The sequence below is a fragment of the Cibotium barometz genome, chromosome 6 (assembly GCF_041138505.1).
Source record: "Cibotium barometz isolate CiBa-2024 chromosome 6, ASM4113850v1, whole genome shotgun sequence".
NCBI classification, from domain to species: domain Eukaryota; kingdom Viridiplantae; phylum Streptophyta; class Polypodiopsida; order Cyatheales; family Cibotiaceae; genus Cibotium; species Cibotium barometz.
The window spans coordinates 51,426,421-51,447,987 of record NC_141051.1 but is presented as its reverse complement, the minus strand read 5'-3'; the positions used below and the strand labels follow the sequence as shown (position 1 = coordinate 51,447,987).

Below are 21,567 nucleotides of genomic sequence, written 5' to 3'. Positions count from 1 at the left end.
GATGCTGTCGGCTGCATGAAAAGGGTACTGTCGGCTGCTTCCAGGAGGGGTCGACTATACCAAAAACCAAGGCAGCTGAAGGGGCATCCAGACGTGGCAAGGCAACTACAAATAATAGCATGTTGGGATTTATTAGCCAGTCGGCTAACCGACTGCTGGTCAGCCAGCATTTCTCTTTTTCCAAGGGCCTATAAAAGGCACTCAAGGCTCATCATTCTTTTCATTCAATCCCCTAGGGATTGGGTCAATAGGAGTCCTATAGTAGAACCAGATTTTTGGGTGTTTACACCTTTTTATGAAGGCAGCCTAGGACTGTAGCAAAGTACCCTTTTTGTACCATATGAAATATACTGAATTTCCAGCACCTCTCTCTCTCTCTCTCTCTCTCTACTCTCTCTCTATATCTGCGTTTTGCATCAGATGGTTTTCTAGTAGTGTTTAGGGCTGAAAGAAGACCCCCAGAGCTTCCGCGTGTTACATTGGTATCAGAGCATCGGGCTCAGCAAAGCTAAACACTGACTCAATCCCATATGATGGTGTACAGGTCCAAGGTACATGAAAGTACACAAATACGAAGCCCAAGACAAGGAGCACAAAACCGAGAAGAACTCCTAGGAGGTTTGTTGGTGGTGTTCCACAGTCCCAAAGGGGAGGCAATCCTGTGAGCCAGATAGGTTCTCGGGCAACGGTCCCAAGGGAGGTTATCCTCCAAGGGGTGATGTGAGAGTGCCAAACTCATTTCTCAGGAATGAAGACCAAGACAGTGTTCAGAGTTAGGGCAGGAATGGATTGTGGACTAGATGGAACAGATGCATAGATCTTATTCTGAGACAGAGTGGTTTTGGAGACCGAGTCGAGCTTTCAGAGAAAAGGGTTGCTAGGGATGGATGGATGACAGAGGGACTCCGGAAATAGAGTGGGATGATGACAGTCATCCAAGAACAGGTTGGAATCCTATCATCAAGTTTAGCAGAGGGGAATGTCATGTGCATGAATATACCATGGACATTCTCAGAGATTCTCCAGCAGAGGTAACCAGAAAAAGACCATTAGAGCCAGGGTTATGGAGCACAGAGTGCAGATTGGCTAGAGGGGACTTAGAGAATACCAAGATGCTGTCGGCTGCATGAAAAGGGTACTGTTGGCTGCTTCCAAGAGGGGTCGGCTGTACCAAAAACCAAGGCAACTGAAGGGGCATCCAGACATGGCAAGGCGGCTGCAAATAATAGCACGTTGGGATTTATTAGCCAGTCGGCTGACCGACTGCTGGTCGGCCAGCACTTCTCTTTTCCCAAGGGCCTATAAAAGGCACTCAAGGCTCATCATTCTTTTCATTCAATCCCCTAGGGATTGGGTCAATAGGAGTCCTATAGTAGAAGCAAATTTTTGGGTATTTACATCTTTTTATGAAGGCAACCTAGGGCTGTAGCAAAGTACCCTTTTTGTACCATATGAAATATACTGAATTTCCAGCACATCTCTCTCTCTCTCTCTACTCTCTCTCTATATCTGCACTTTGCATCAGATGGTTTTCCAGTAGTGTTTAGGACTAAAAGAAGACCCCCACAGCTTTCGCATGTTACATTGGTATATCAGAGCATCGAGCTCAACAAAGCTAAACACTGACTCACTCCCATATGATGGTGTACAAGTCCAAGGTACAAGAAAGTACACAGATACGAAGCCCAAGGCACGGAGCACAGAACCGAAAAGAACTCCCAGGAGGTTTGTTGGTGGTGTTCCACAGTGCCAAAGGGGATGGCAGTCCTGTGAGCCAGATAGGTTCTCGGGCAACGGTCCCAAGGGAGGTTATCCTCCAAGGGGTGATGTAAGAGTGCCAGACTCAGTTCTCAGGAATGAAGACCAAGACAGTGTTCAGAGTCAAGGCAGAAATGGATTATGGACTAGATGGAACAGATGCATAGATCTTATTCTGAGACAGAGTGGTTTTGGAGATCGGGTCGAGCTTTCAGAGAAAAGGGTTGCCAGGGATGGATGGATGACAAAGGGACTCCGGAAATAGAGTGGGATGATGACAGTCATCCAAGAACAGGTTGGAATCCCGTCATCAAGTTTAGCAGAGGGGGATGTCATGTGCATGAATATGCCATGGACATTCTCAGAGATTCTCGAGCAGAGGTAACCAGAAAAAGACCATTAGAGCCAGGGTTATGGAGCTAGAGGGGACTTGGAGAATACCAGGATGCTGTCGGCTGCATGAAAAGGGTGTTGTCGGCTGCATCCAAGAATAGGTTGGAATCCCGTCATCAAGTATAGCAGAGGGGGATGTCATGTGCATGAATATGCCATGGACATTCTCAGAGATTCTCCAGCAGAGGTAACCAAAAAACGACCATTAGAGCCAGGGTTATGGAGCACAGAGTGCAGATTGGCTAGAGGGGACTTGGAGAATACCAGGATGCTGTCGGCTGCATGAAAAGGGTACTGTCGGCTGCTTCCAGGAGGGGTCGACTATACCAAAAACCAAGGCAGCTGAAGGGGCATCCAGACGTGGCAAGGCAGCTACAAATAATAGCATGTTGGGATTTATTAGCCAGTCGGCTAACCGACTGCTGGTCAGCCAGCATTTCTCTTTTTCCAAGGGCCTATAAAAGGCACTCAAGGCTCATCATTCTTTTCATTCAATCCCCTAGGGATTGGGTCAATAGGAGTCCTATAGTAGAACCAGATTTTTGGGTGTTTACACCTTTTTATGAAGGCAGCCTAGGACTGTAGCAAAGTACCCTTTTTGTACCATATGAAATATACTGAATTTCCAACACCTCTCTCTCTCTCTCTCTCTCTCTACTCTCTCTCTATATCTGCGTTTTGCATCAGATGGTTTTCTAGTAGTGTTTAGGGCTGAAAGAAGACCCCCAGAGCTTCCGCGTGTTACATTGGTATCAGAGCATCGGGCTCAGCAAAGCTAAACACTGACTCAATCCCATATGATGGTGTACAGGTCCAAGGTACATGAAAGTACACAAATACGAAGCCCAAGACAAGGAGCACAAAACCGAGAAGAACTCCTAGGAGGTTTGTTGGTGGTGTTCCACAGTCCCAAAGGGGAGGCAATCCTGTGAGCCAGATAGGTTCTCGGGCAACGGTCCCAAGGGAGGTTATCCTCCAAGGGGTGATGTGAGAGTGCCAAACTCATTTCTCAGGAATGAAGACCAAGACAGTGTTCAGAGTTAGGGCAGGAATGGATTGTGGACTAGATGGAACAGATGCATAGATCTTATTCTGAGACAGAGTGGTTTTGGAGACCGAGTCGAGCTTTCAGAGAAAAGGGTTGCTAGGGATGGATGGATGACAGAGGGACTCCGGAAATAGAGTGGGATGATGACAGTCATCCAAGAACAGGTTGGAATCCTATCATCAAGTTTAGCAGAGGGGAATGTCATGTGCATGAATATGCCATGGACATTCTCAGAGATTCTCCAGCAGAGGTAACCAGAAAAAGACCATTAGAGCCAGGGTTATGGAGCACAGAGTGCAGATTGGCTAGAGGGGACTTAGAGAATACCAAGATGCTGTCGGCTGCATGAAAAGGGTATTGTTGGCTGCTTCCAAGAGGGGTCGGCTGTACCAAAAACCAATGCGACTGAAGGGGCATCCAGACATGGCAAGGCGGCTGCAAATAATAGCACGTTGGGATTTATTAGCCAGTCGGCTGACCGACTGCTGGTCGGCCAGCACCTCTCTTTTCCCAAGGGCCTATAAAAGGCATTCAAGGCTGATCGTTCTTTTCATTCAATCCCCTAGGGATTGGGTCAGTAGGAGTCCTATAGTAGGACCAGATTTTTGGGTGTTTACACCTTTTTATGAAGGCAGCCTAGGGCTGTAGCAAAGTACCCTTTTTGTACCATATGAAATATACTGAATTTCCAGCACCTCTCTCTCTCTCTCTCTCTCTCTCTCTCTCTACTCTCTCTCTATATCTGCGTTTTGCATCAGATGGTTTTCCAGTAGCGTTTAGGGCTGAAAGAAGACTCCCAGAGCTTCCGCGTGTTACACGCCTCCAGTCCCTTGCATAAATCATCTCATTCTCTCATATTTTCAGCACTGATAAAGAGCAGAAACATGTGTGCTTCAGTCCTGGACTTGTGTGTGTGCTTCAGTCCTGGTCTTGTGCATACGCACCCCGGAGTCTTCAACATTCAGCCTTTAGTCTTGCATCTCCCTCAGCAGATCTGGGTGTGCATAGTGACTTCAAAAGTTGTCTTCAGGCCGCTTGGTCTACCTCGTCCTTGCATTTGCCATTCCTCAGTCAACCATCATTAGTAAGTTCTCTACATTCTAAAAGAAAGTTCTCCAAAGCAATACTCTTGCTATAGGAGGAGGGGGCCCTTAATTGGGTAGATTGGGACCCAATTTGGTGTCCACTCTACATATTCTCTCTCTATAGCTCTTATCTCTTGTCTCAAAGATTAAAGTAGATTGCTTCACGCTCACTAACATAAAGGTATAAAGAAGGCCTTGCTTCACGCTCACTAACATAAAGGTATAAAGAAGGCCTTGCTGCAAGTTGTACGATCATACCAGTTGCATGCTACAAGTGGTGGGGGTGTTGATCTTTTTTATTAAGTGACAGAGCAGCTTATCGGTGCTCTCCACCTGACCATTTGCCCGTGGATAGTAGGCACAAAACTTACGGTGGAAAAATCTATTACTTGGTAAGGTGGTGATGATTTTGTTGACGAAGTGGGAGCCCCAATCACTGGTGATTTCTAGTGGGCAACCAAACTTGGCGAGAATGTGCTCATAGAGGAACTTTGCCACAATATTTGTTGTGTAGTCCTTGGTAGCCTGGGCTTCTACCCACTTGGAGGCATAGTCGGTGGCCCACCAGGATGCTTGCACCTGCTAGGCTGAGCCACTCAGTCAATGGGGCCGAAGAAGTCAATCCCCCACTGCTCAAATGGGGACCAAGCGAGGGAGATTTAGAGGGGACGATAAGATTGGCGGGTAGGTTTGGGACCAAACCGCTAACAGATGTCACAAGATTTGGAATATTGGATGGAGTCCTTGAACATGGAGGGCCACTGTAAGCCGTGTTGGAGGAGTTTGCCGGTGACATGTCTTGGATAGTGCCCGCCCCCAGCGCCTGCATCCTCCAACAAGTGTCATACTTCATGGGGGCTGACACAGCAGATTAAGATACCATCATGCCCAGCTTGGTAAAGTTTACTAGTCACTAGCTAGAATGGGTGGCTTTTCACCAAGAGGCGGCGGAATGCACAACTCCACAGGCATCCATCCACCAACTATGTCCTGGCTTCTCCCATGCTTGGTTTTGCACTCTCATTGCCTCAACCTTTTCTGCTTCCTCCTGCATGGCAGCATCGGCATAGATGTTATACATACATACATAAGCTGCCATGCCCCTTTCATCCAATCGCACTGCATGTTCAAAGGCATGTCTTCCAAGCTCCACATTGCCCCACTTTCGACAAGCCACCAACACAGTATGCCACACCACATAATCAGGATGCAATGGCATCTTCCTGATCATTGCTATTGCCTTGTCTATATGACCTGCACGGCCAAGTAGATCGACCATGCAAGTGTAATGCTCAAGAGTTGGACTGAAACCATAGTCATTGCTGATGGCCTCAAAGTACATCTGGCCCTTATTCACTTGGCCTGTATGACTGCATGCATTAAGAACACTAACAAACGTGACCAGATTTGGCTTTATACCTTCTCCGATCATTCTGTCAAAGGTATTGAAAACATTTTCACTTTCTCCAAGCTGGGCATATCCTGCCACTAGTGCAGTCCACGAGATAACATCTCGAATTGGAAGCTTATCAAACACAACTTGTGCTTCTAAAAGAGAGCCACATTTAGCATACGTATTGACCAAGGTACTGCCAACAAGGAGCTCTCTTTCAAACCCTTTTCTGGCAATCTCAGCATGTATTTCTCTGCCTTTGACTATGGCTCCTATGCTGCCACAAGCTTTTAAGCTGCAAACAAATGTGAAAGAGTTGGAAGAGATATCTTCATGTTGCATTAGTTCAAAACAATCGAGTGCCTCCTCACCACGCCCGTGTTCGGCATATCCAGCAATTAGAGCAGTCCAAGAGACCACATCTCGAACTGGAAGTTTGTCAAACACTCCTTGGGCTGTTGCAAGCGAGCCACATTTAGCATACATATCGATCAAGGAGTTGCCAATGAGGAGCTCTCTTTCCAACCCTTTTCTTGTAATCTCAGCATGTATTTCTTGGCCCTTGTTTGTGGCTCCTATACTGCCACACGCTTTTGAGCTGCAAACAAGTGTGAAAGCATTAGGAGAGATGCCTTCATGTTGCATCTGTTCAACACAGTTGAGTGCCTCTTCACCATGCCCATGTTCAGCATATCCTGCAATCAGTGCAGTCCACGAGACCACATCTCGAAAAGGGAGCTTGTCAAACACTTCCTGCGCTTTTGCCAGGGAGCCACATTTGGCATACATATCAACCAAGGTACTGCCAATGAAAATGTTTCTTTCCAACAACCCCCTGCTAGCAATCTCATCATGTAATTCATGACCTCTTTCCAGATCTTTCAGTGCAGTGCAAGCCTTCAGTAAGGACACAAAAACATACCCACTAGGATGTAGAGAATCATCTTCCTGCATTTTCTGGTACAGCATGAGAGCATAATGAGACTCACCACACTTAACATAGCCTGTGATGAGCGAATTCCACGAACACTCGTCCCGGTACACTAGCCTGTCAAAAACCTGCTGGGCATGGCAAATGCTTCCCACTTCCACCAGCAGTGAGACAAGGTGATTCCCAAGCGATGGATGGGATTCCAGCCCACTTCGACGTATGCAGGCATGCAAGCGCAGAGCCTGAGCTAGGTTTCTCTCCTTTCTGCACTTATTCAAGATGCATGCAAAGTCCTCAACCGGGGGTTGCAAGGAGGATGGCGCTTCTTCCAAAGAAAGGCATGCTTCCTCTACTGGTTGTTGTTCACTTCTTCTTTTTGTGCCTCCATCACACAAGGCTCTTCGGGTCTCCGCGTGTCTTGAACCCAACTTGGATTGTGCCAGCCGTCCACCCATAGCGGCTCCATCACGGCAGCTGGTAGTCGAGGAGATTCCAGACCAGCCCGTCAGATTTGACCGCTGCTGCACCGTAATCCTCCTTTTCCTGCTGCTGATGTGTCGGAATCCTTGCAGCATACCTCCGGAATGGACATACTGCTGCGTGATAACGTGTCGCTCCCGCGCGGCCGTGACGGCCAAGAATGGTCATTTCCCGCCAAAGCCTCCCGGCTACCCCGATTGGCTTAAACGGTGGTAATGGTCCTCCCAGCAGCCATTCCCTACAGTTGTGAATTTAAGGCGGAGAAGTTCTGCAGCGCTTCGGTTCGTTGCAACAGAAAGCAGTCTGTGCAAAGACGACATTCTGTTAGCAACGAGTCGCCTCCGCAAAAAGGCATGGCGATGTGAGGAATCCCTAAAGTACTGCTTCCATGCGCGCTCGGTACGTGCCGTGGGGCAAGAAACCATCTTCGCACATGCCCCGAGTGGACCCAACGGCAAGCGTCGGTACGTGCAGAAGCCATCTTCGCACATGCACCTAAGTTATGATGGTTGTCCAGTGTGAACGCCCACACGATATGTCCAACCAAACGTCTCGCTTGTACACGTCATTTCAATTTAACTTTCGACCCTTCTAAAAAGATGTAGGGAAGAAGAGAGCTTCAGCTCTTGCAAGTACACATACTCACACAAACCCTAGAAGAGAACACACAAGGTGAGAGGTTGAAAATTTTTCTTCTTCTTCACACAACAAAAGAGGTCTACAAAAAAGATAAAGTGACTAACACACATAATAGAGTATATACAAGCGGTCCATAATGTGAACACGCTAAGAGGAGTGGGTAAATGTGGACTAGTCGGTGTAGTCCAGCTGTAGAATCTCTGACGAAGATATATCGGTGCCAGCTACCAAATCCGCCACCAATAATATAAATGTCGAACAGTCATGTAGGCGCCTCGTGAGTGTCAGCTCATGTTGAGCTTGACATCTCAACACTCCCCCTCAAGCTCAACTCCAAGCATATCTCGAAATATGCGAAGCTTCTCAGCTCTCCCAAGGCCTTCGTGAAGATGTCAGCAACCTAATCCTGTGTGTTGACGTAGGCCAAGTCGATGTCGCCTCCAAGACTCTCTCCCTGATGAAGTGGTAATGCACCTCAATATGTTTCATCCGCACATGGAAAATTGGGTTCTTGGCCAACTGTATACTGCTAAGATTGTCACAATATATGACAACCTTTCTCTCCACATGCAACCCCAAATCAACAAGTAGCTTGCGTAACCAAGCTACCTCACATACTGCCATTGCAGCTTCTCTGTACTCGACAAGGCAACATAAATCCACTGGTAGATCTCCTATCTGAAATGCTACCTGCCCAATCTGCATTTGTGTACCCATATAGCTCCAATGATACACCTGCTGCATAAAACAATGCATAATTAACAATGGCCCTCAAGTATCGAAGTGTGCATCGCACACTGTCAAGATGTGGTTTGCGCGGAACTTGCATAAACTGGCTCTCTAAGCCAACAATGTAGCTTAACTCTGGCCTGTTGATCGTGACATTGATCAGACTCCCCACAATCTTCATGTACATAGTGGGATCCTCCAACACATAACCTGCATCCGCACTAAGCTTGCCATTTTGATCTAATGACACCAAGATTGACTTACAATCAGCCATCATATTCTTGGATAACATGTCCAATGCATACTGTCTCTGTGACAGCCAAATACCCTTAGGTGTGCAAATGACCTCAATTCCCAAAAAAGAGCGTAGATCTCCCAAATCCTTCATCTCAAACTTTCTTAAGAAGACTTTTCACATGCTCAATCTCTTCCAAGTTGTCACCCCTAACAATAAGATCATCTACATGTATGGTGATGATCACAATACCCTTATCACTCTTGCGCACATACAAAGAGTGATCTGCATCTGCCATTATGAAAAACAATAGTGACAAGATACTCGGCAATCCTGTCATGCGATGCTCATAGGGCTTGCTTCAAACAATAGTGACAAGACACTCAGCAATCCTTTCATGCGATGCTCATCATAGGGCTTGCTTCAGCCCATACAAGGCTTTACGAAGCTTACATACATACTCTGGGTGACCTATATCCTCAAAACCTGGTGGCTGATCCATATACACCTCTTCTTGCAAGTCACCATACAAGAATGCATTTTTGACATCCATCTGATATAAAAACCAGCTTTTAACTACAGCCACCACAATCACAACTCTCACAGTTACCATCTTTGCAACTGGGGTAAATGTCTCATCATAATCAATCCCATGTGTCTGCGCATATCCTTTGGCTACCAATCTAGCCTTGTACCTACTTATGCTACCATCACTGTTATGTTTCACCTTATACACCCACTTACAACCAATAGCTTTCTTGCCTTCAGGAAATGGCACCAAATCCCAAGTCTTATTTCCATACAATGTATCCATCTGCTCATCCATAGCTTTCTCCCAACACACATTTCCAATAGCCTCATCAAAACATGTGGGTTCTACAACCTGCATAACTTTTGTCATATATGTATAGTGATGTGCCACATAACCATCATAAGTCAACCTCTGCAGCACAGGATTTTTGACTCTTTCCATATCTTCATAACTTTGCATTCATGGCTTCCATAGCCTTCTTCACATCAAGTGTCCTCATTGCTTGAATCCCAAGCTCCTCAATCATCAAGGCTCATCTCCGAGCCCTAGAATCTCCATCAACAAGAGAATGCCCTGCAGAAATGTCAGGCATACCAAGGGACTTTCTCTTTGTCTTTATGTGATGTACCAACTATATTTTCAGGACTGGTATTATGACGCAGCCTACCACTCTGTGGTCTATCAACAGAACCGCTGGATGAGGACTCTCCTGGTCCACTCAATGGCTGTGATTTTGCTAACTTGTATTCTGTGCAACCACATTTCCACTTACATCATCCCCAGCATCTTTTTCAACAGCATACTAGCTACTCATCTCATCAAATACAACAGCCCTGCTTACTCTCAGTTCACGTGTAGCAGGATTATAACATCTATATCCTTTTTGCTCAAGGGAATACCCAATAAACACACATTTTTTTACTTTTGGATCCAGCTTGGTACATAACTCATCTGGCACATGCACATATACAATACATCCAAAAACTTTCAAGTGAGACAAATCAAGTTTCTTGCCACAGTAAACTTCTCCTCTGGTGTTACATTATGTATGGCTGCAGTAGGAGTCCTATTCATGATATAAACTGATGTAGACATAGTCTCAGCCCAACAGCTATATGGCATATTCTTCTCGGCCATCAATGCTCGTGCTATGTCTGCAATGTGCTTGTTTTTCCACTCAGCAACTCCATTTTGCTGCGGAGTGTATCTACATGTAAATTGTCTCTGAATGCCATTCTTTTGCAAGAATTTTGAGAACTCATTGGAGAAGTATTCTCCCCCTCCATCTAACCTTAGGCACTTCACATGCTTTCCTATCTGTTTTTTAGCCATAACTTTGAAATTATGAAAATGAGTGAACACTTTACTCTTCTCCTTCATGAAGTACACCCACACTTTCCTCGTGTGGTCATCAATGAATGTTACGTAGTACCTGCAGCCACCCATAGACATAGTTTTCATAAGACCCCATACATCATCTAGTACATTCCTACTCACATTTCTGTCATGTGGAAATACATGTTTTATTTGCTTTCCAAATTGACATGCTTCACAAACTTTCTGCATACCTTCAACTTTAAACTTAGGCAGTCCTGTCACAATTTGTTTAGTCTGCATAGACTTCATTCTTTGCACACTGACATACCCAATTCTCTTATGTCAAATGTATGTATCTGCACAACAACTCCTGAACCATTTGCAAGCATTGCAGCACTCACTTTATACATATTCACATTCAATGTAAACATTATGCCCACTCTGTTGCCTTTTGCAACCAACCTGCACTTATCTTTGAAGTCTTCTACATAACAACCATCAGGGTTAAACCAAACCTGCAAACCCTGCTCAATCATTTGGCCAACAGAAACTAGATTCTTTGTAATGTTAAACTATCAGGGTTAAACCAAACTTGCAAACCCTGCTCAATCATTTGGCCAACAGAAACTAGATTCTTTGTAATGTTCGGAACGTGAAGTATATCTGCAAGGTACTTCACTTTACCATCCTACATAGACAACGACACATTTCCAACATGGGCAATCGGATGAGCAAAATCATCCCTTGTTTCAACAAAATCTGGTCTTTCAAGACTCTTCATTTCCTTGAACCACTCACCACCATGACTTGTCATGTGGTTCGAAGTACCTGAATCAACATACCATATATCATCCTTACATGCTGCTACATCATTTCTAGACACAGCATTAACCACATGTTGCATAACAAACAACCTCTCATTATCCTCATTATTTCTGCTAGAGGATGCATAGTTGTTTTGCTGCACTTTTTCATTTTTCATGTCACTTTGCTTCTTATAGCAATCTGCTTGCACATGCCCAGGCCCACAATAAAAATAGTCTCGTGTATCATTATGTTGCCTTTGCCAATTACCACGACCTCGTTGACTCCCCCTGCCTCTAAAATGGCATCTTCCACGTGTATGTTGTTGTTGTGAATCCTGGGACTGTTGCTGCTCTGCTGACCATAATTCTGATTACCTGTCGGCCACCACCTTGGCCATGTCCACGACCTCTATCTCGTCCTCTACTGCACTTGTGTAGAAGGCATGATGCTCTGAACTGTTTCTGTTTTGCGAAGACTGTTGATCTTCACCCAAGTTCTTCTTTTTAACGAATCAGCATTGACACCAAATCTGTGAAGTTGGGAATGTTCTCCCACGTCTGAATAGACGTCTTGAATGCCTTGTATTGTGGCCCGAGACCACATAGACACACTTCCACCTTATCATCATCAACAACAGAGAAACCAATTGATGCAAGGGATTCCACAATGCCCTTGATCTTCAAAGCATAATCATTCATGGATATATTCTTCTTCTCCACAGTATGAAGCTCATTCTTCAATTGAATTTTTCCTGCCTTGGTGTTGGTTTCATATAGCTTCACCAAGGTGTCCCAAGTATCCTTAGGTTACTTGGCATCCTGTATATGCCCAATCATAGTGTCCTGTATGCTGATAGAAAGCCAATATATTACTTTCCTTGCTCTTTGATTTCAATCCTTGAATTCTTTTATATCTGCAATTGGATTAATCTCGGTATGTCAGGTGCCTCCTCATGTTCACCTTCAATGTAGTCCCAGTAACCTTTTTCCATCAGGGAATTGGTCAATCTAAACCTTTTTCCATCAGGGAATTGGTCAATCTAAACCTCCAAGCATGGAAGTTGTTCTTGTCACTCTTCTCTGTAACAATCTGGTTTATTCCATCATTCGACATCTTTTCTACAACACAAATTTACCAACAACAGCACTCTTGCTTGACCTGTACACAAACTGTTGTATTCTATACACAGCGGTACTATACTACACCCAAACTATCACAACCAGTGACCTTACTTTGCATACATACACCCAATGGCAACTTTGAGACCTCTTTACAGCACACACAATGTCTACATAACCAATCGCTCTTCCTGCAGTTCCAAAAATAGAGTTCTCTGCAGAGAATCGAAACTTATCCACAGTGTTTGTGAATGCCTACGAACTGAAAAACGGAGGTCCAGACGCACCCGAAATGCATTTTCGGCTTGAAAATTTATCATCAATAGGACAGTATCGTTGCCATGTAGCTTTCCTCCCGCCGCCGCGAACAAAGCTCCTCAATCAAAGTTCGTTTGTTAGTGCCTCCCGAAGAGCTCCCGACGAGGGTGTAGTAGCCAACACAAAGAGGGAAGAGTAGATGAAGCTCTTACCCTCGTACCGCTTCCTGTGCTTCTCTTGCTTGCTGCTCAGCCCCTAGCATGAACCAGGCTCTGATACCATGAAAAGATGCAAGGGAGAAGAGAGCTTGAGCTCTTGCAAGCACACACACACACACTCACACAAATCCTAGAAGAGAACACACAAGGTGAGAGGCTGAAAATTCTTCTTCTTCTTCACACAACAAAAGAGGTCTACAAAGAAGATAAAGTGACTAACACACATAATAGAGTATATACAAGCAGTCCATAATGTGAACACGCTAAGAGGAGTGGGTAGATGCGGACTAGTCGGTGTAGTCCAACTGTAGAATCTCTGGTGAAGATATGTCGGTGCTAGCTACCAAACCCACTAGTGATATAAATGTCGAACAGTCATACAGGCGCCTCATGTGAGTGTCAGCTCATGTTGAGCTTAACATCTCAACACCTTCAATGCTAGCCTCTAGTGTTGCTAAAACCCACAGTTAGGCCCTTGTATTGGGGAACTCTTCACATCTACCTCCTCTTCTACCTCATCCTTAACACACTCCTTTATCTAACTCACCCATGATAGCCACTTCCTCAAATGTTAGAGGGAATTCCATGATGAGATTACCATTATATTCCCTAGGGACTTTTGTCACATTGATTTATTTCTCGATTCCATCAATATGGGCCCTTAAAACATTATGTGCAAGCTCTCCGGATCCACGTGTGTGTGGCATTTTTTTCATCTCTCAAATCTGACTTTTCCTTCATATTCTTCTTCCTCATGTGAACATCTCTTAGGTGGGGTAGATTTAATGAATAGTAAACATCATTAACTTGTTAATCATGATTAGTATAGAAAATCATGATTAACACCTTAATCACACACATAGGATGGTGAGTGGAGAAAAAGGTTGAAGGAAGAGAGAGTGGAGATGGAGGATGAAGTTGGGGAGTGAGCTTTGCTCCTCTCCCCTCTCCATCAATCATGCACGCTAGGGGAGGGGTTTCTGCAGGCCGCTAGCACAGGCCCCCCCCCCATGTTTTTCTTCAAAAAATAATAATAAAGCTTTTAATTAAATCTTTAATAGCTTTTAATTAAAGCTTAGTTAAGATTAGCTTAAAGCTTTGAAAAAGGAAAAAAATCTTCTTATTTCATGATTTTTTTAACAAAAAAATTCATGATGAGCCCTTTTGACCTTTGGGGTCCAATTTTTTGGCCTTTCAAATTTTGATATTTTTTGTCTTTTCATTTTCCAGCAACCCTTGACTTTCTGTATTCCAGGATGGGGTTTCAAAATTTTTTTTACTCTTCGTATTCTAATGCAAATGTTTTCAAAGTTCATGAAAAATTAGACAAAGGTTATTGCAAATTTTTGGAATATCTGGGTTTGGTGACCTGCATGTGGTGTGTCCGTTCGGACGCCCGTGAACATTCAAATTCCATTTTAAAAAATCTTTTTTTGCCCAAAAAATTAGTAAATTCATTGAAATTATAAATTTTAATTGGAGTTGAGAATTGTCGTGCGCAATTAAAAAATTTCATATTTGATGGGATTCTCGGGGTAATTTTTTTAATTACCTGGAAAAAATTTAGAAATTATTTTAGAAATCCTAAAAATTGGTATTTTTGAAATATCATTTTGGCAAATTTTATTGCTAAATTTTTTTGGTAAAATTTAGCTTTGGAGTGCCATAAGATAGGATTTTGTGGATTTCAAAATTAGTAAATTTTGAGGCCCTATAAAAATTAAGGAAAAATCATGATAATTTTTTTTCTCAAGAATTTAATATTTTCGAGGGTTATCTAGTGTTGAAATACGTTTTTTACGTGTTGACATTAGATAGATGCGGATTATTCGCGTGTAATTAATGTGAGTATACCTCGTATTTATAGTTGTTTCCATTTGGTTAATTATAGACAATGTTTTCATGATTTTTTATCGTTGGTTAGCCACCAAAATGCTAATTAAAGCATTTTTTCTTATGTGCACTCAGTTCTAGCGAATTGATTTGCTAGATCATTTTGGTCAAAAGAGGACAAGTGAAGTTTAATTCGAGTGAATCATGATTTTTGAAGAATTTTATTACAATAGCTCATATTGACTTCTCAGTCAATGATAATGTCGATGAGATGAGTGATCATCCCAACTTAGGTGGGGAAGATCTAAAATATCAAGTTGAAGAAGAGGAGGCTGTTGGAAAGAGTGAATTTTTAGAAGTGATAGAGCGTCTTGAGGCAACTATTGCCAAATGTTATGACGAGATGGAGTCACTAAAGATGTAGATTTTGACTTTGCAAAAAGCTCTTCTGGTGTGGCGGCACCTCCTGCTCCTACCAAAGCGGTTGCTCCGTCTTTACACCAAAAGTGTACGGCGGTGACAAAAAGGAGAAGACTCATGAATGTGTAGATGCCTGGCTCAATAGGTGGACTACACATTTTGCCTTTCATCCATTCGCAAATGCGCAAAAGCTGTAGATGGCGCAGGGTTTATTGAAAGGAAAGGCATTATCTTGGTGTGGAAGGATCGCAAAGATGATTCCACCAGAATAAGAAGGTGTCAAAACTATCGTTAGACATCCAATTATACTCAGATAGACTTTATTTTCCTGTCATGAGCTTGGGTCGTGTAGACATGAGCTTAGGGATGGAATGATTTCATTAAAAAAATAAGGATTTTTCTGTTGATTGGGTCAAACATTTGATGTCCTTCCATCACAATGAAAACCTTGTTACTCTTAAGGGAAGCATTGTTATACCCAAGAAAACTTTTATTAAAGAGCTTGAGTTAATGGAAAATATTTTTAACTATGAACTTTTTCAATTGGTTATGGATCCAGTGTCTTCATGTGTTTGATGTAAACATTGTATTGTTTCTATGGATGTTTGGGAAAGTAAAGTGTTAAATTCTATTAAGAGCGAATTTCAGGATGAATTTCCTGATGAATTACCTCTTAAACGAGAGGTGGACCATAAGATTGAGCTAGTGCCGGGTGTAGAACCTGTTAGTATTCCTCCATATAGGCTTAGCTAGACTAAGCAAGATGAGGTAGCAAAATAACTAGCTGAATACTTGTTGAGGATGGGTCAAATTAGACCAAGTAAGTCTCCTTAGGCTACACCTGTTCTCCTGGTTTTAAAAAAAGATCAAGGTACTTGGCGGATGTGTATTGATTACAAATGTCTTAACAAAGTTACAATTAAAAACAAATACTCATTGCCTAGATCATACGATCTTATTGATAGGTTGCAAGGAGCTAAGTATTTCACAAAGCTTAATTTGCGAACCAGTTATCATCAGATCCGTATTACAGAGAAAGATGTTCCTAAAATTGCTTTTAGGACACATTATGGCCATTATGAATTTTGTGTTACCCTTTGGTCTCACTAATGCACCAGCAACTTTCCAACAGATGATGAATGATATATTTTGGGATCTGTTAGGAAAATGCATGGTGGTTTTCTTAGATGATATTTTGATGTATAGTAAAACTTTGACTGAGCATGAGAATCATCTTAAAGAGGTTCTAGGAAGGCTCAGGAAGGAGAAATTATATTGTAAATTATCTAAGTGTGAAAAGGAATTGTTATACTGGGGAATTTGATCTCTCGAGATGTCTTAAGTATAGATTTGGAGCGTATCCAAAAGGTTTTGGTATGGCCAGTTCCGCGTACGGTCAAGTAGTTAAGATCTTTCTTAGGTTTCGTGGTATTTCTTCAAAAATCTATCAAGGATAATTCAAAGTTGACAGTGCCTTTTACCAACCTTCTTAAGGGTAAAAATAAGAAGTCTAATTCTCTGATTGAGTAGAATGAGAAGCTACACGAAACTTTTGATACTTTGAAATATAAAGTTTGAGATACTTCTGTGTTAGCCTTACCAGATCCTAGTAGGCCTTACATTGTAGAGACTGATGCTAGTGATTTTGCAGTAGACACAGCTTTGTTCCAGGATGGGAAGCCTATGGCCTTCGAGAGTAAGAAACTCAACGATGCACAGACTAGATACCCAGTTCAGGAGAAAGAGTTGTATGCAATTATTTATGCTTTAAAGGCATGGAGACAGTATCTCTACGGGTCTCAATTTATGGTCTTAATAGATCATCAGTCTTTGCAGTTCATTTGTGATCAACCGGACTTGAAAGGTAGAAAGGCCACATGGGCTAAATTGATGCAGGATATAGAAAAGGTAGCTTGAATAGCATTGCTGATGCATTGAGTCAAGTTCGTGAAGTTAATGAACTTAGCTTCACGAAAATTACTTCTAACTTATACGATTCACTCAAGGGAAAATGCAGTACATATATTTTCTTTGGAAAATATTAGAATTTAGCAAAATCAAGGTCCAACTCTAAGGTGGATCAAAACCTGGTGAATCAAGGAAAAGCCGACCAATTTTTTATTCAAAATGGTTTTTTATTCTGAAATAAGATCGTGTAATGATTGTGGCGAGAAAGGCCACTATTGGAGGAAGTGCCCTAAGCAGACAGGGAAGAGTGCTGATTCCTCAACCTCAGCTGCGAAGACTCCGGCATTTGTGCACTTGGAGATGGTGGACTCCGACGATTCATCATCCTCGAGTGAGGAGGCAGTTGGCTTCACCGCGAAGGATACCCGGGAATGGATTCTCGACAGTGGTGCTTCCAGGCACATGACTCCATCCCGTGACTTCTTTCTGGATCTGAAACGGCAGTCAGGTCGTATTTTTATTGGCGATAACTCCACTATTCCGATACATAGTGAGGGCCGGATGGAGATTATTCCCGACGGCAAGGGGGGCAAGCATGCTTCCCGTGTTCTTTATGTCCCTGCTCTGGGCTTTCATCTTTTGTCAGTGCATGAGGTATGCAAGACTGGCTTTCAGGTGGAATTTGAGGAGCATTCAGTTGCTCTAAGGGACCGTGAGACAGGCAAAGTTGTTTGGGAAGGCGGTGTGGAGAATGGCATCTACAAGCTCTCTGCACTCTCCTCACTGACAGGCTTCAGGTCGGAGATTTGTGGCACTTTCGTTTTGGCCACTTAAATGTGGATGCTTTGCGGCACGCCTTTCGGGACCAGATGGTGGTTGGCTTGCCAGATGTTGGTAGTAGGCAAGGACACTGCAGTTCTTGCATACGTGGTAAGCAGCACAGGGAATCCTTTCCGAAGCAGGCTTCCAAGCGAGCTTCGAAACCATTGGAGTTGATTCACACTGACTTGTGTGGACCACAGCAGATACCATCCTTGGGAGGATCTCTCTACTTCATGCTGCTTGTTGATGATTGTACCAGATTCACGTGGGTCTACTTTCTTTCACAGAAGGACCAAGCTTTTGCTCGGTTCAAGGATTGGCACGTGATGGTGGAGAAAGAGTCTGGATTTCAGGTCAAGACTCTCAGGGCTGACAAAGGAGGTGAATTCTCCTCGACTGTATTTTTTCGGTTTTGTGCAGATCATGGAATCAAGAGGGAATTGGCCAATACCGGATCGCCTTCGGAGAATGGAGTTGTTGAACGTAAGAACAGGACTGTGGTGGAGATGGCAAGGACCATGCTGGAGCATCGTGATCTTCCTCGTCCACTTTGGGGTGAGGCTGTGGCAACAGCTGTCCATACCATTAACCGCTCTCCGACGACTTCTGTACCCCATATGACTCCGTTTGAGGCATATTTTGGCAGGAAACCCGATGTCTCGCACTTCCGTGTCTTTGGGAGTGACGCGTATGTACATATTCCGAAGAAGCAGAGGGGGAAGCTTGACTCCAAGTCCCGCAAGCTGGTATTTGTGGGGTATAACTCTCTTTCCAAGGGATACAGGTTGTATGATCCAGAGAGGAACGAGATTGTTGTCAGCCGGGATGTGGTCTTTGACGAGCATGTTCCAGCATCCACTGTCGAGAAGCCGCCACTTCTTGGAGATCCAGAGGAGTCTGATGATGATTCCCAGTATACTACTCCAGTTGATCCACCTCAGTCATCACAGGAGGTTGAGCCCGCAGCTAGAGTTGAGCCCCCGCGATCACAGGAGGCTCCACGATCTGTTCGAGTACCTAGGTGGTTGTTGGACACCCTCGGGAGTCAAGTGTCATGGAGCTACCCTCCGAGTGGACCACAGAGGACGGCCCTCGAAGATCACATCGAGTCCGAGATAAAAGCAACACGGCGGAGCTTCTTCAGGTGAACTATGCTCTGATGTCTCGTATCATGCGGGATAAAGAGCCCACTTCCGTAAAGGAAGCCCTTTCACAGGATACTTGGAGGGAAGCCATGCAGGTGGAACTTGATGCCATCGAGAAGAACAACACTTGGGAGTTGGTACCGAGGCCGTCGAAGCGGTCAGTCATTGGTGTCAAATGGGTCTTTAAGACCAAGTACGCGGCTGATGGGTCGGTGGACAAACACAAAGCCAGGCTCGTGGCTAAAGGTTATGCTCAGCGGCCAGGCGTCGACTACGAGGATACCTTTGCACCGACAGCGCGGATGACCACGATTCGGACCGTTCTTGCCCTTGCTTCTTCTCAGAGGTGGCCCGTGTACCAAATGGATGTAAAATCAGCGTTCCTTAATGGTGACCTGCAGGAGGAGGTGTACGTTGAGCAGCCTCCAGGCTTTATTGTTCCAGGATCGGAAGGGATGGTTTATAGGTTATGTAAGGCCTTGTATGGTCTTAAGCAGGCTCCCAGGGCTTGGAATCAGAAGATTGATTCCTTCTTTATTCGGGCTGGATTTCAGAGATCGGTTGCAGATCCGAACCTGTATCTCTTTCGGGAACGCGGCATGGTCACACTTATCATCCTTTATGTGGATGATCTCATTCTCACCGGCGGTCATGTGGAGCACATCGGAGTGACGAAGGCTGCCTTGTCAAAGGAGTTTGAGATGACCGACTTAGGCTTACTCCACTTCTTCTTGGGATTGGAGATCTGGCAGACCCAGAGGGGGTTTTTCGTCTCTCAACAGCGGTATGTTCATGAGTTGCTTGAGGCCTTTGGGATGGAGAACTGCAAGCCTATTACTTCGTCGATGGACCCGAACACAAAGTTAACCGTTACAGATCCTTGTGAGCCAGTTGATGCCTCGCAGTACCGGAAGTTGGTTGGTTCATTGATCTGGTTGCTGAACACCAGATTGGACTTGAGCTTCTCGGTGGGGCTGTTGAGCTCTTTTATGCAGACGCCATTGAAGACTCATTGGGACGCAGGATTGCGGATCTTGCGGTATCTGCAGAGTACGAAGGATCAGGGACTCTTTTACACAGGAGGGAATGGAGTCAAGCTCCAAGGTTGGAGTGACTCAGATTGGGGAGGAGATCCAGACACGAGGAGATCTACTTCAGGATACACTTTTACCCTCGGCTCAGGAGCAGTTTCTTGGAGCAGCAAGAAGCAGCCAACTATTGCCCTTTCTTTGACAGAGGCAGAGTATCGGGCTGCTTGTGGTGCTGCTTGTGAGGTTGTATGGCTGCGGAGGCTGCTAGGCGAGATGGGGTTTCCACAGAGGGAGCCCACAGTCATCCAGTGTGATAACCAGAGTTGTATAGCTATTGCTCGAAACCCAGTTTTCCATGCCCGGACCAAGCATATAGAGATACAGTATCACTTTGTACGTGAGAAGATCTTGGCGGGTGACATCTTGCTACTTTATTGTTCGATGGAGGACAATGCGGCGGACCTCTTCACGAAGTCTCTACCTCAGGCTACGCTCAGGCGGCACTCCAGCTCCTTGGGGTTGGTTTCACAGCCAGGAGCTAAGAGGGGGTGTTAGAAGTCATCTCCTATCTATTTGTATACACCAGGGCCTCTGTTGTGGGTGTGCCCGCCCGTATATCATTTTTCCACACTCCCCGTATTTTTTCCCATTTTTTTCCATTTTTTCCTAGTGGCTGGAGGGCTGCCAGGTGATGCCAGGAGCACCCCAATGCTGGCCGACTGGACTTTCTTCAGTCGTGTGCATCTGGGCTACTGGCCGACTTGTTCTGACCAGTCGTGGGCATCAGGTTGCTGGCCGACTGGTATTTTCTCAGTCGTGGGTTATTTTTCTCAGTCGTGGGTACCTTTTGGAGCTGGCCGACTGCTCACATGGAGATGTATATATTGCCTCTCAGCCCCCACCACTTTCTCATTCAGTTTTTCGGGATCTTGTGTATAGAGAAGAGTTTACACACCTATCTCTCTGTGTTTCTTGTGCTGATTATTTTCTGCAGTCTACTTGCTCTTGTCTACCCAAGTTTGGTTGTCATTTCCGCTGCATATTCTGACAGTCATCCTGTTGAAATCATCTATGAATGTCACATAGTATAGACTACCTTTGATAGATGGATTTTTTGCAGGACCCCATACATCACTGTGTACTATCTCAAGTGGCCTGCTACTCATATTTCCTTCTCTAGGAAATCTCAATCTTGCCTGCTTTCCAAACTGACAGGCTTCACAAACATGCATATTCCCATCATATTTGAATCTAGGCAATCCACTGACAATGCCTCTTGTCTGCATGTTCTTCAATCTTTGTATATTGACATGTCCAATCCTCCTATGCCACATATCAATGTCCTGTACCACATTCCTGCTTTTAGAGAACATGGCTGATTTTAGCTCAGGAATTCCAGCATCCAGCTTAAACAATCTGCCTTCTTTCTTGCCTTTAGCAATTACTCTACATCCATGTTTGAAATCT

At 44.4% G+C, this 21,567-nt stretch overlaps 1 protein-coding gene across 1 annotated transcript; it reads right to left on the bottom strand.

The window, feature by feature from the left end:
• Positions 1-4,266: 4,266 nt before the first annotated feature.
• Positions 4,267-7,586, bottom strand: LOC147637850 (pentatricopeptide repeat-containing protein At1g06140, mitochondrial-like). Its single transcript, XM_086799689.1, has one exon. The coding sequence runs from the start codon at positions 7,181-7,183 to the stop codon at positions 5,219-5,221; it is 1,965 nt and encodes a 654-aa protein (XP_086655815.1). The 5' UTR covers positions 7,184-7,586; the 3' UTR covers positions 4,267-5,218.
• Positions 7,587-21,567: the final 13,981 nt, after the last annotated feature.

Coding starts and splice junctions, on each gene's coding strand:
- LOC147637850 (XM_086799689.1), bottom strand. CDS start 7,183: ATGCTGCAAGGATTCCGACACATCAGCAGCAGGAAAAGGAGGATTACG.